The following is a 14,929-nucleotide window of genomic DNA, read 5'->3' as shown; positions in this document are numbered from 1 at the left end:
CTTACCTTTACGTGCTACAAAAAAATTGGCTCTAATTCTGTGCAAAAGTGCCGATTTGAAGCACCATTCATGCCTTGTAAATCTACAATGATTTTAATACCGATGGACAAAACTAATCCACTTTACAAAGAACACTTGAAAAGATATAATGAAATTAGAATTAACTTAGAAAGTAATGACTATGACAGTATTGATGATTATTATGAAAATAATAATATTAGATCAGATGAAGAATACAAAGATATACTAAGATCTGGTATTAGTAGACCAAGAATATTCTATAAACGACATCCGTCCGAAAAATAGCACAATACGTTCAATCCATTTGTTTTTAATGTCTTAAAGTCCAATATGGATTTTCAGATAATTACTGAAGAATATTCTTGCGCGGCAATAAAACCAATAGAGGCATTAGCATTTTACAACGCAAAATAATAGAAGTTATGAATGAGAATCCAGAATTCGATATTGTTGAAATAACTCGTAAAATGAGCGTTGACGTGCTGAATACTATTGAAATGAGTAGTCAAGAAGCTGCTTGGTATCTTTTAAGGTTACCAATGTCTAAATCGTCAGTAGCGGTTCAGTATATTAACACTTGTTGGCCTATTGAACGACAGAGGATAAGAAAAACACAAAACAAATTGATGAACTTGATGACGACTCTACTGATATTTGGAAGGAAGATTGGCATGACAAGTATCAAAAACGGCCAGAAGAATTTCTGCCAATCTTTAGGCCAATTTGTTTCAAACTATACTAAAAACAGAAAGGGAGAGTACATCAGAAAGAAGCAGCCTCAAGTTATTCGTTATAGAAATTATGACATGACTCAGGATTACAACGAGTACAGAAGAGAAATGGTGACCTTACATATACCATTTAGAAATGAAGACACAGAAATATTAGCAGATATGAAATTCACAACTATATATGATGAAAACGAAAATGAAATTTTAGAAAAAAGAAAAGAATTCCAGTCAAATATTGATATTCAAAAGACAATTTATATATGCCGACAATTATGTCATGAAAGTGAGTTAATAGATGACGAATCAGAAGCTCGAGACATTGCTACAAGATTTCCGGAGCCAAACCCCTTTGAAGAATTGTACAGAAATCCGAATGCTGCGGTTAATGAAGATTTACGTATAGCTACGCTTAAAAACTTGGGAGCAATAGCCAAAAGTAGAGAAAATATCATGAGTAATGATCGTTTTTGCGAACTCATGAGAAGCGCTAATGAAAAACAGAAAGATTTGCTGCTACACGTCATTCATCACAATTTATCTGCAGAGAGATCACCTTTACAATTATTTTTTACTGGGCCAGCTGGATGTGGAAAAACCTTTGTAATAAAATTGATACTGGAAGTACATAACAGATTTTCTGATAATGATGGGTTCTGCAATTCATACATTATGTCTGCAATTCATATATTCATACAGTACTGGTAAAGCTGCAGTAGCTATTAACGGAACTACTATTCATACTGCATTGAAAATATCATTGTCAAAACTAATTCCGTTGTCAATAGAAACAGCACAACAATATCGATGCTTATTTAAATATGTCAAAGTTTTAATAATTTACGAAATCAGTATGATTGGTGCCGAGCTCTTGAACGAAATAGAGGCAAGACTAAAGCAAACAACCGGAAATTTTGATGAAAATTTTGGTGGTCTAGACATTATTTTTATTGGAGATTTGCGACAATTACCTCCAGTCCGTGCAACTCCAATCTATAAGCAGTCTAAACAACGGATGATTGGACCCTTACTTTGGCGAGGATTAAAATTCTACGAATTAACTCAAATAATGCGTCAAGATAACGAAATGTTTGCTTCAATTCTCACAAAAATTGGCAGTGGTATTATTTTAAATGATGATGAATTAGCCGTTATCGAGTCTAGATTTTTTACGAAGGAAGAAGCCTTGCGCCTGTGTCCAAGTGGTGTACGATTATTTCATGATAATGCATCAGTTAACGCATATAACGTACTAGCTTTACAAACTGAAAATAAAATAGATTCAATTGCAATGGACATTATTTCTGGTTGTACTAATCATGAGCAAGAAGCAAACATGAGACAAAAATTACACAAGTTATCAGTTATTGATACTGGAGGTTTGCCATACGAAATCATTTTTGTTATTTGAAAACCTTATATTATTACAACTAACATAGACGTGGTAGACGGTTTAGCTAACGGCGCCGTTGGAAAGCTGGTTCATATAGAACAAAATGATGAAAATCAAGTAACTCGCATATAGCTCGTTTTTCCAGATAAAAAGAATGGTATGGTGGCTAGAAGAAAAGCCGCTGCCTTTCATGCAGAACATAATATCGATAGACGTGCAGTACCTATCGTACGTCGAACTTCAAGTATACCACTCAATAATAATAAAACCATTGTGGGAAAAAGAAATCATTTTCCATTGATATCAGGATGTGCTATGACTATTCATAAGTCTCAAGGAGGTACATATAACGAGGTGGTCTATGAGTACAGTAAAAGTCATTTTATTCCATTACTTTACGTAGCTTTAACACGAGTAACAAGTCTTGGTTGTTGTCTCAAGGGTTGTTTATATGTAACAGTCAGGATAATTTAAGATTTTATCATGGAAGAAGAGTAGATCCATCAGTTTCAAGGTTACAGCTAGAATTTAAAAGATTATCTCTAAACAAACTGTGATCACTGAATTTATAAACTCCAGAAATAAATTAACCATTTATACTTTAAACTGCCAAAGTCTCAGAAAACATACTACTGATTTACAAGATTCTATTTGACAAAGGAGTAACTTTTTATTGCTAACTGAAACATGGCTTCCTGCCGATGAATCAGTTGACTTACCTAATTTTCAGTGTATAGCTAATTTTAAGAGACAAAATGTTAGAGCCGCTGGAGTTGCCATTCATATAAACAACAATGCTTCAAATATTACTACATTCAACATGGATTTAGTAATTCAAAATGCTACAGAAGTTCATGTCTCCCAAACATCTATTGGCGATATGTGTGCTTCACACATTAAACTAGAAGATGGAAGTGAATTGATGATGATTGTTGTGTAAATTTCTCCTAATAAAAAAATAAATGACATCATTTCATTTTTACACGAGAGATTATTTCCGTACAGTCACAAAGGTTCAATAACTTTCAAAACCAATAAAGACAAACTAACTACTATTTTAGCTGGGGATTTCAATGTAAATTTTGCAAAAGATGAATCAACGCCATTAATTACGTTTCTCCAAGAAGAATTTCAATTGCAAATTAATAACAATCCAAGAGAACCTACCACCAGATACGGAACAACAATAGATGCTGTATTTATTAGATATCTTGATAATGTTATGTCCAATACTTTTGTAACATACTTCAGTTACCATCGACCAATTGTCACAGTAATACCGTCCTCAGAGGCAACATCGAATATAACTATTACCGAAGTCACTGATTAAACGAATTAAGTAGTCACGATTTGAAATAAATTCGTAAATTTTTGTATTTAATGAAAATAAATTTTTATTCAACAAATAGTCATCGATATCTGGAAAAAAATCGTAATATTTTATTTTATCATTATGACATATTTAGTTCCTATCACAATATGTTATTTTCTGCATATTACTTTTACAAAATAATGTCGATGTTTCACATCTGCCAGGCGTCCCGTGACCGCTCACATTTTTTTTTTGTATAATTAATTATATTTTTTCATTATACATATATGCAAAGAGATCATTGCTGTATAATAAAAAACAAACATCACAATGAAGAAATGCCATGCAATGTCAAACATTGAGATATCAGTATCTTAGCAACAATTATAATTTTGTCAATATTATAAGTATTTCAGTTTATTGAGTTTCTGGTGCAGCATTTTATAATCAGTAAGGTGTTAAAGTGATTTTGAATTTCTTTTAATTTAACAATGGTAGAGTTTACAGCAGCCCAGCTTGAGAAACTAACAGAATTGATGAGACCTCCAGAACCAGAAATACTACAAGGAGATGATCTTTCTTCATCAGGTTACATACCATTTTAACGCTCATTTCGACATTGTTGGTAACTTAGGTTAAATTTAATAAAATTGTGCAATTTATTTATCAAATTACAAATAATTATTTGTTTGATGGCAAATAATTGTGTAACTTTCAATGAATGGCGAGTCTACTTAAGAAATTTTAAGCAGTTACTCCTATGTATATGTTTTATATTGTTCCATTCATATTTTGATTGATGTATCATGCAAAATATAATAACATACTTATTTTTCACAAGTAATTATTACCTCATGTCAAACTCTGCGGCTGTAAGAGACATCTAGTGAACTGTATTCTAGACTATCGAAATACACTTGATCATATCACGAGTACGATCTTCCACTACTAGAGAGCGCTGGTTCAATTAGTACCTATATGAAGATTGCTTCAATAAAGGAAATCAGTTTTTGTTATTTTATTTGGAACTTTTTTTATTTTTTTGTAAATTTATACTCAAAACTTCGAGTCAAATATTGATAAGAAATAACAAACAAATCAATTTAGTTACGGTGCTCCTCCAAAATCGGTCACTTTCTTTTAAACAGCTTTCCTTTGTTTTAGATATTTTTAAGTGTGTGAGTAACGATATTCTATTTCTTAGGTTATGAAATAACTTCAACTAGAAATAGTATTTCCACCGAAAAAGAAGTTACGAGAACCCCTAAAACGATTGAAGAATATGAGGCACTTGAGGCTGAAGAAGCTGAACAGTTATCTAAAGTAGGAGCTGGTATTCCAGATAAGAAAACTCCATCTTACACTATAAATTATCAGCAGTCGGTTAGTGCGGAAGATATTTTTCTCCAGGTACTGTTACTTACGGATGGATATCAATAGTAATGCTTGTTATAAATTTAGCAATAGTACAATTGGTTCCTAGTATGTATATTGGTGTGTCTATATAGAGCATAACTTTTCTACTTACGTATTAATTATTACGATTTTTCTTTCTGTTAATGATCATTTCGCCCATCAGTGGTAATGAGTAGTAGGCCGCATACATGGACGAATGACAAAAAGCATTGAATGTTCCATACATGTGACACGGATATAGTTCATTACGTGTTTATTTTAGTACAGTTCATGCGAATTAATAAACTAGTATATGCGTAAGATTAAAAAACGTCGTCTTTGTCTAAATAATTAAGGAAATTTTTTCAGCAGTATTTATTCAACTTCTAACGCATTACTGCATTCTATCGACGTCACTGTTCCTACATAAATATTTAGAAACCTAAGATTTCTTTTCTGGAATTACGTAATTAAGTATGCATGTACTTGTTAACTGTAACCTAATTTCCAATTAAAAATCGCTAAACAGATTTTGACCAAGATAAATTTATAATTCTGAAATTTCAAATGGATCATAATAATTATTAATTTAATTGAATTGAATGCAAATAAAGTAGATGTTGTCGTCTTATAGATATTAAAATATTATGTATTCATTCCTATTAACAGATATATAGACGACTTTATTTAGTTTGATCATTATGTTTTAAAAATTGAGCCCAAAGTTAATTTATTATCTAATCCATAACTAATCCATCTACCATTTTAGATTGGTCCCAAAACACCATCGACGGCAAGCTGTGAAAACCTCATTGTGAGGGTTAAAATGCCCGGTGATAAGAAAGAAAATGTAGATCTTAACGTTGATGCAACGAGCGTTACTATCACTTCATCTCAATTTTATCTGAAGCTGCCCTTACCTCATGCGATCAACCCTGACACGTCAAAAGCCAACTGGGATACAGCAAAAGAAACCTTGGTTCTTACTTTGAAACTGGATAGGGAATTTGATTTTGTGAACTTCTAATTATTAATATGTAATGTTTAAAGATTACTTAATCCAATACTTTTAAAATCCTATAATTATAAATATACATATTTATACAGTAATGAGTCGTGACGTAATGATATCAACAAATTGCAAATTAAAAACAATTTAATAGACAAATAAATACAACATAACGTAAACTCACTACAAATGTGTGCATAGTGCATACCAATACATAATGCGTTCAAAGTAAATGCTATTATTGTTTTATACGTAGTGTTTTATTAAATAAACACAAGTTATTGTTTTAATTAAGAGCCATCACTATCGTTGACCTATCGTTAACTAGAAGTGTTAGTTATTAAGAGTAATCACTGCTTAAAATGGCGTCAAGGCGCCAATTTATTCGGGCACGGTATCAAAGCTCACTTTAATTAAATGACTTATAGCGTGAGAATCTTAGTATATAATCGAGATGACTTGTAAAACTTTTTGTTTAGAAATATATTTAAAGTTTAAACAAAAGTATTATTAAAATAAAATAGATATAGAAGTTGATGGCATAAAAAAGAACAAAATAATATAAATAATGTAGCGAATCTGTGTAATGAATAAACCGGTGGGTAACGGTTGGAAAAAATCGAACACGATCATACGCGTATAAGTTACAAAATGTACTGAATTGCGTATTAAATTAATTTACCGACTAGGCATTGAGTGGTCAATCATCGTCTTTCCGTTTATTTCAATTCTTACTCTCGCGATACATGGCCGTTACCGCGACTAATATTTAATTCATTAAGAAATTAAGATTTACTACGGCAATATTATACGCATATAATTATATTTATCAATAATACAATTATTTAGTGTGAATAAATTTTAATAATAATAAATATATGGATCAGACACAGGTAAGTTTATTTCTCAAGTACTTTAACTATAATGAATACTAAATAGTTAAGTTTATTTATTAAAATGCTTAGGCCAATTCTTTTAAAATGTATTTCTTTTGTATATATTATGAAATCATTTATAAAAATTTTGAGATTAACACTGATTATATAAGAATATTGTATCCGAGAAAAAAAATTAAGCATCTAATTTGTTTTGACATTTTAACACTGGTTTAATTATTTCCCATAATATATACTAACTTGGGAATGCTTAACATAAATAATTTGTTCACGTATTCTGAATAAGGAAATTATTGGAGACGTATTGATAAATGTGTACCTTACACTTGACGGAAAATGTAAGACCCTGAAATTATTTCAAAGCATGTATGAGAGGAATAGTAACAAGATTTTCTATATAAATACAATCAAATAGCCAAAGATTATTTACTGTAAATTAGTTCACCTGTATAAACAGTGCTTGGTAAGTTTTGGTATCGTATACGAATGATAGTAGCAATTTTTAAATATTCTAATAATTGATGTATACTTTTTCTTTCAGTATTAATGGTACACACTATACTAGTATTTAATAATAATTAATGATGCATTTGAAATATATATTTTGGTTCGGTTTGGTCGTCTTTTTAAATTCTATTGCAATGTTACAAAGCGTAAGAACTTGGAGCGATAAACGTAAGTATTTGGTTATATTTAGTGTTATAATAGTAGAAGTATTCTTATATTTCAATATGTTTTTTTAGAACTCTTCCCTTCAAATAAAATACCGGAAGATGGCTTGAGTCCTCGTCGATCGGTGGTGCGAAGAAAAATAGTACTTTATCATAATTTTTTTCGAACCAAAGTTAGACCTACTGCTTCCAACATGCTACTAATGGTAAAGCTTTAAAATGAATATCTTTAAATTTGTTTTAATACTTTGTAGGTACGGGCACCCAGTTTAATTTAGCCAGGCCTGAGTGTGTAGGTGACCTCTGTGACCTTTGGCGGGACGGGATAGCGTTTTCGCAATTCCCCTAAATATGACAGTATACTAATACGCAATATGCATTATTTTACTATTTACGGGAGTGCAATGATTAATTAAAAGTCATTTAAATAATAACCAGAAGTATTTAGCCGATCCACTTGCTATATATGACATACTTGGGATATACAGTGGTGGTCATGTAATTAGAAACACTTATTATGTATAAAGGAAGTACAAATGCTCTTAAAAATATACACATTCAATAATTAATAATCATGTAATAATATAGCCACTCAAACAAAAAAACTCATTAAATGTATAAAATATTTTGGCGGCAATTCAAAATTTAATCTGAATTTTACTTTGTTCAAAATGGGCAAAAATAAAAGTTGTGACGCGTCTGCAAGGCAAATAATTGTTAATTTACATATAGATCATAAGTGGGCTTACACAAGAATAGCTGAGCATTTAAATTGTTCTGTTAAGAAAGTTTTTTTATGAAATTGTAATCATTAACTGCCGAAAATGTTTTTAAAAAGGCTCGGCCAAGAGAAACCTCTCCCGAAGAATGTACGCTAATCGTTCGTGTTGCTAAAAAAGATCCAAGTAAAGCCTAAAACCAGATTAAAAATGGAAGTTTTTTCGTCTGATGACCTGAGAAACATCTTGTCAAGACCGATACACCGAAGATTAGTGGAAGCTATTTTTTTTGGAATAATCCCTCCGTTCGAAATACATAATTTCAATTTAATAATTTTTGATGAGGGTGATCCCACATATTTTTTCTCGGCCAATCGTCACATTTATTAGTTGAGTCATTGTTGAGATTTACTCGGGTTACGTTAGACACATTTTTATTCGATATATACTTTTTGTTTATTATAATTGATAAAAGTTACGTCCACTATTTAGAATTTTATAGTGAGTGTTTAGTGCGGTTTTGAGAACTATCGTAAGGCAAGGTATTAGCATCAGTCTAACCTCTCTTTGTTCCCAAACTAATATAATTTCTCCAAATCCTCACGGCTGATAATATTGTGTGCCTTTCTTCCTGGTAAGAAGATATTGTAACGAGGTATGTACTCAGGACTTATTATTCTAGTATAAGATTGTGTATCGACGGCCACCGAACCGTTCTTTGTAGTACATAGAAAATAGTATAGGTAGCCGTATAAAGGTACCACTTCTTACCAAGCAACACTGAAAGAACGGCTTAATATTCGCTAGAAATATGTTAATTGGACGGTACTAGGATGGAAAAAAGTGTTATTTTCAGATGAAAAATAAATAAATATGGTAAATTTCGATGGAAAGCGCTATGGTGGACGTCCTGTAAACGATCCTTTTGATTATAAATACACAAGAAGTCAACCTCGGTAGCGGTAACAATAAAGTTTTAATTATTTCATTTCAAATAATAAAATTAGTTGACCATTGTTGTTCATGCCTTAAAACTGATTTAAATGTTGGTCTGTAATGTTATATTGAAACTGTAATGGGAGTTATATTGTTTTTCTAATATCGTTGAACATATTTTTGTCCTATTTATTATTTAATTTAAAAATAAAAACGATTGCGGTGAATTTGAAAATTATCTTACATAATGTCAAGGAACGTTGGTAGTGTTTATGATTATATAACCAACACTGTATAACTATCAAATATAATACTGAGTTTGAATTTTAATTGACTTCGAATACTGAAAAAGATAAATGCGTATAGCTCAAAACCTACTAAACCGATTTTGATGGGACACAGACTGTTCGCTAAGTTATATACAATATATTTCATTTAAAGCAGGATCATCTCATATGAATACTATTTTTTTATAGATCATCATGGTTAAATATCATTAAAAGTGATAACCCGATTTTTGAAGTGATTAGTGAAGGCTCCGTTCTTCTTTTGTATAGATAGTATCTTAAACTTATATTTGTTAGTAACTTAAAGTTATTGCTGTGAACTCCCTTATCAAACTTTTTCAGTCGTGGCATCCACTAGCTGCTCGTCAAGCTCAAAATTATGCGGAGAGATGCGTTTTCTTACAACACAATGACGCGGCTGAAAACACTGTGCCCTATTTAGGTTCATGCGGACAAAATCTTTTCGTTGCTTCACGGAAGACTCCATGGTATGTATACATACATATAGACATATAGCACTTTTGATACTAGGTCGAAAGTACATATATGATAAATTGGAAATAGCTTTTTACTGATAGTTTATTCCGGTGCTTTTTAAGTTTTGGAGATTTGAAGCATCGTCAATCGTTCAAACAAACAAAATATTACGAGTAGTATCTCTTTTTTATTGAGCAGAAGGCCATAAGCTCACCTGATGAGAGATATGATCTCGAGCACCTTCAGAGTAGATAGATAATATATCAATTTCAATAAACATAATATATAATTGCGCCCGTGTCCAACCACGTTTCAATATATAACATGAGATTGCATATGTTTCTTTTATCTTACTTTTCATATCCGTATTTCATACATATCCTCGCAATGTAAATACTTAGTTTATAAAGAAAAAATGTGGTAACTGCGATTGAGCACTGAGCCACGGAAGTTAACACTGCTTACACATATAATAAAAACAAAACAAAAATATTATTTATATAGTGCACAGTATATAGGAATTGTATAAAAAGCTTCTAAAATAAATAAATTGCATACGTTTTAATACCTCGGTCCGGTTTTTTTACTAAATTGGCTTGTTTCCTCATCCGTTTGTATTATATTTTACCTTAAAGTCACGATCTTAACCTCCACATTGTCAGATAATAGGAAATTCGTGAACACCTAATTACAGATTTCACAGACTGACATGTAATAAATTACCTTTTTGTTTGAACAGTGAACTTGAAATTAATTTAGCTAGTTATTTTTACTATCCTACTGAGTGTTTGTTATATATGTGTGTATGGTTTAAATATACATTAGTTCTCTACGCCAATGCTTAAACAATAAATACATTATGTAAAAAAAACGATGACTAGTTTTGTATTCAGACAAATTTAACAATCATTTTTAATTAATTTAAAATGTCCAATTGCTATTCTAACTATTCGTCAAAGTTTGCTTGTAAGTATTTTTCATTCTACTACATTCATTTCTTCCAGTATTAAAAAAAATCTTTATACACGACGAAGGATAATCGTTAAATAAAAAAAAAATAAAATTTCAATACCGTAATATAACATGAAGAACAGTAAACAGCTAGATAATAAAGCTTTATTTAATTAATTTTACAACGTTACCCAAAAAACAAAGATGAACACTAAAAGTGTGGTTTGATTAATCTTGTTAAAATTAATTTATCAGAAAACGTATAGAATGCACATAAGAATCAATTTACAATGGCTCGAAATATTGTAATAAAGAGTTGACTATTGTTTTTATTACCAAGAACTTGATTCATATTCACATGGTGCGCGTGAGCGAGTATTGTCTGTGAATGTTATGAAAATAATTACATATGTTATTAAATATATAGTATTATATAATATTAGTGATATTGTCGAAGAAAGTACGTCAAATAATAAAATACGCCACTACCTTAGTCTATACTGATATTATAAAGAGGTGTGCGCGGTTGTAGGGGGTTGGGTCGACTGAAGCGAAGTTGTATATATAAGGTATATATTTTACCCGACTTTTTCATGATAATTTGCAAAGTATGTCTGAAAAAAAAAAACGGTCGGATCTAACGAACGCTGCCTTAACGGTGAGAGATCAATCATATGATTAAGCTGTAGAGCTTGATAATGGCTATGAAAAAGTCATTGACCAGATATGTCTAACTTTTATATTATTCAAAAATAAGCCCGCCGTGTCTGCCTGTTCGTGATAAACTGAAATGCTATTTCATGGAATTTATTGAGGTTTTCAATATCTAGAATGATTCATAAGAAAGATATAAAATATTCGTGGGGTCACGGTTGCTGTGTGAATCCGGGGCGGGTTAATAACAAAACGAGAATAAAGTAAAAAAATGTTGCAATAACATTCGGAACATTATTTAAAAGGTTTCGTAGTATGGTATAATCAGATAGAAAGGAAAGAAAGTATATGAACTTTATTATTTAACTATTAATATCTAAAAATAATTTACAGGTTCTTCGCGATAAAAAATTGGTTTCTGGAGTATCAAAATTTTACATATGGGGCTCCGATAAGAAATCTTAAGGCAGTAGGACATTACACACAGATGGTTTGGGCGACTTCGCATAAAGTCGGTTGCGGAGTTGCACATTGTCCAGGAGGTCCTTGGGGTACCTTCTACAACTACGTGTGTCATTATTGCCCAGCGTAAGTACAATTTTACTACGATTTAGGCAAGGAAATCTGTGTGATTAAATTATCACATTACTGAAGAAATAAAGTAAACACAAAATGTATACATTCTTGAACATTAGAATTTTAAAGATCTTTACTACACTATATAACTATAACTACTACTATAACTATAGAAAAGGTGGGTTTTAAGTATAAGCTTAAATTAGGAAAAATGCATGGCCACGTTTAGTAGTATATAAGTAGCATAGAAAAAACACTGCGAAAATAATTTCGTTAGATGGTATATTTATCAAGGCTTTTGGATCTATAACGTCATGATAACGACTTAACACGAGTGACACAGCAGGAGACTATAATATGGTAAATTCGCTTGAACTCTAAACAGAATAAAAAAAGCTTTAATAGAATAAATAGAATTGTCATAACGTAAAACAACTGCTATGTTATTACATTCAAGATTATATAAAAATAGAACACAAGATCAGACTCAACAGTAATGTTATTGGACACTTTGTTAAGCTAAATATGTTTATTAGTAAATTAGGTTAAACTTAAATTACTTATTAGTCTTAAATTAAGCTAGATTGTAATATCCAATGATGTCTCAGTGAAGACTTTAAAAAAATACGCCCATTTAAAACTTGTGTAAAAATTAACGCCTGAAACTTTTTTTTACAAATTAACCTGTGGACTATTTTAATGTAAAACAACTTTTGCACGTCTTGCATATACATGTCGATATTAAACCCATACAGAATACGTAATTGAAGTTATTTATGTGATACTACTTACATTAAATTCGGTTCGTGTTCTAAATATAAAATCTCATTTACCTATTTCGAGAATTGAATTTTTTTACGAATATTTGTAATAAAATGCTGTTTTATATTTGGTATGCTAATACATTATTTTGTTACAAATAAGTTCACTACACAAGTGAGTTTTTGGGATACAAAAATAATAAATCTTTTGTCATAGATAAAACTCTTAAAAATTATCATTTATTCATGTATTTAACTTAATGTACTGTACAAGGTCAGTGAAAAAAAGTTATGCCTCTAAATTTACATTACCAGTTCTCAAACTAATGACAAAAACGGACGAGAAGTTCTCTCTTACATTGTTTCGGCTGACTTTGATAGTATTCGTTTCAATCTGTAGCTTAGCTTACTATGTGATTGAACAGTAATTAAACGTTTATCTCAAAAACTAGCTAATTTTTGTTTCTCTATATATTCTGTTATTTGTTATTTATTGTATGTACGTAAGCAACAGATAAAATGCTTTATGAAAGATATCTAAAGGAGATCACGCCCTTCGTTCCTTTATACATTTTTATTTGTACTGTAATACTTTTTTACAAAGTATAATACAATTGATATTTTTACGTGTATCGTTGTAACGTTTACATTGGTCACAGTTTTGGCAAATTTTGATGGACTTCATCCATTGCCTTGATTTTCACAAAGAAGAGAATATCATTTCTAAAAATATAAGGGTTATGCACAATTACGTATATATTTACATTGTCAAGTATTTATCTTTAAATAAAACTATTTATTTTGCTTAAGTATCAACGTAATATTATAGTATTTAATATCGCAAAGCATACAATTAGTATTCTCTATTTTTTTACCTACTAATTAGAAGTAACAATGTAAACAGTTCTAAGCGATGCGAATGCAACATTACTTATTTAAAAATATTGCAATCGTTTCTGTATTTTTATCGTCATTCTGCTAATAATACTCATTTTCAGTTTTATTGTAGCCATACCAATTTGAAATTTTGTATAGCTAAATAAATTAGTAGCTCTACCACCTAATAGGTCTGAACCTCAGATTTTTAACTATTTCTAGTACGCAAGTGATAAGATTTGTTTTGTTCTCTTCACCGCACGTGTGTTAAATGCGCAAAAAGATAGAACGTCTAATGGTGTACAGCCAAGAGCGAGCCTCAGGGATGACAATCGCACACTGATTCCAATAGACTAACACATCTGTGTAGACCAACACACCAGAAGATATCGTGTTAAATATATATAAGTCAGCAGACGCCTGAGTTTGATTTTTTAGGATACTTTTCTTCGAGAAGACATAAACCTTATTTTAACTAAATTACTTATCCATCCATCTGTCCTTGTGTTTTCGCTACGATAAGTCAATACTATAGTCGCAACAGTGTGAGATAGATAAACCAGTTTTAAAATGAACAGGAATATTTGGCTGTTGTCTTGTTTATAAAATCCTAGAATCTGTATCGAATGCTAGAGAGTTCTTTATATAAATTAAAACTTTGTTTTACAGCGGCAACGTGGAAACCATAATTCAGTATCCATACAAGATCGGCCCTCAATGCGGTGACTGCCCTGAAAGTTGCGTGTCTGATGCACTTTGTACCAACTCTTGTCCGGTTAAAGACTTTTACTCTAACTGTAATGATCTTGTGAGAGTTGCTAATGTCTGTCCACAAGGTACTTGTAATGCAACATGCACTTGTGGGAGTCAAAGGTTACACAAGAATTATCCTTGGTAGAAGATATTATTATATTTAAAATGTTAAAGTCCATCATTGAGTTAAAGTAATATTTAATATATCTTACAGAGGCTCTAGTGGTTACGCGCGCATAAGGTAAGGTAATATTACAGTAGGGTTTTAATCTTTGTCAAACTCATTGTAGAGCTCATGTACTGTATAACTGTACAATACTGTATTTTTCAGTCATCGATGCTAAAAGCTGTTTTTATAATAATAACTTATTTAGATAACTATAACTACTTTACTTATTAAGTACACTAAAGCCACGTGACCTTGATTAGCAACTCTTGATAAGATTCTTAGTAAAATTATTTAAGTGATTAAGAAATATATTTTTTTATTTAGCTGCAACTTATTTCAATCTGT

General features: G+C 30.9%; 2 protein-coding genes across 4 annotated transcripts; both read left to right on the top strand.

Moving 5' to 3' along the window:
* Nucleotides 1-3,806: 3,806 nt before the first annotated feature.
* Nucleotides 3,807-5,959, top strand: LOC123711815 (dynein axonemal assembly factor 6). Its single transcript, XM_045664633.1, has 3 exons — nt 3,807-4,042; nt 4,659-4,864; nt 5,619-5,959. The coding sequence occupies exons 1-3, from the start codon at nt 3,946-3,948 to the stop codon at nt 5,874-5,876; spliced, it is 561 nt and encodes a 186-aa protein (XP_045520589.1). The 5' UTR covers nt 3,807-3,945; the 3' UTR covers nt 5,877-5,959.
* A 517-nt stretch (nt 5,960-6,476) lies between these two features.
* Nucleotides 6,477-14,909, top strand: LOC123711813 (serotriflin-like). Of its 3 annotated transcripts, none has more exons than XM_045664632.1 (6): nt 6,477-6,751; nt 7,296-7,429; nt 7,498-7,631; nt 9,710-9,855; nt 11,843-12,037; nt 14,332-14,909. In XM_045664632.1, exons 2-6 carry the CDS (start codon nt 7,336-7,338, stop codon nt 14,558-14,560), a joined length of 798 nt encoding a protein of 265 aa, XP_045520588.1. In that variant the 5' UTR covers nt 6,477-6,751; nt 7,296-7,335; the 3' UTR covers nt 14,561-14,909. The 3 variants fall into 3 exon arrangements, with proteins under 3 accessions (XP_045520588.1, XP_045520587.1, XP_045520586.1); XM_045664631.1 differs by having other exon boundaries at nt 7,041-7,429; XM_045664630.1 differs by lacking the exon at nt 6,477-6,751 and adding an exon at nt 6,958-7,217.
* The last annotated feature ends 20 nt before the right edge of the window (nt 14,910-14,929 follow it).

Source organism: Pieris brassicae, chromosome 7 (genome assembly GCF_905147105.1).
Source record: "Pieris brassicae chromosome 7, ilPieBrab1.1, whole genome shotgun sequence".
Classification (NCBI taxonomy): domain Eukaryota; kingdom Metazoa; phylum Arthropoda; class Insecta; order Lepidoptera; family Pieridae; genus Pieris; species Pieris brassicae.
The sequence above is the reverse complement of the archived record's forward strand: the minus strand, read 5'-3'. Positions and strand labels throughout refer to the sequence as shown.

Coding starts and splice junctions, on each gene's coding strand:
- LOC123711815 (XM_045664633.1), top strand. CDS start 3,946: ATGGTAGAGTTTACAGCAGCCCAGCTTGAGAAACTAACAGAATTGATG. Junction 4,043..4,658: donor AGATGATCTTTCTTCATCAG/GTTACATACCAT, acceptor TCTATTTCTTAG/GTTATGAAATAACTTCAACT. Junction 4,865..5,618: donor CGGAAGATATTTTTCTCCAG/GTACTGTTACTT, acceptor CTACCATTTTAG/ATTGGTCCCAAAACACCATC.
- LOC123711813 (XM_045664632.1), top strand. CDS start 7,336: ATGATGCATTTGAAATATATATTTTGGTTCGGTTTGGTCGTCTTTTTA. Junction 7,632..9,709: donor CTTCCAACATGCTACTAATG/GTAAAGCTTTAA, acceptor AAACTTTTTCAG/TCGTGGCATCCACTAGCTGC. Junction 9,856..11,842: donor GCTTCACGGAAGACTCCATG/GTATGTATACAT, acceptor AATAATTTACAG/GTTCTTCGCGATAAAAAATT.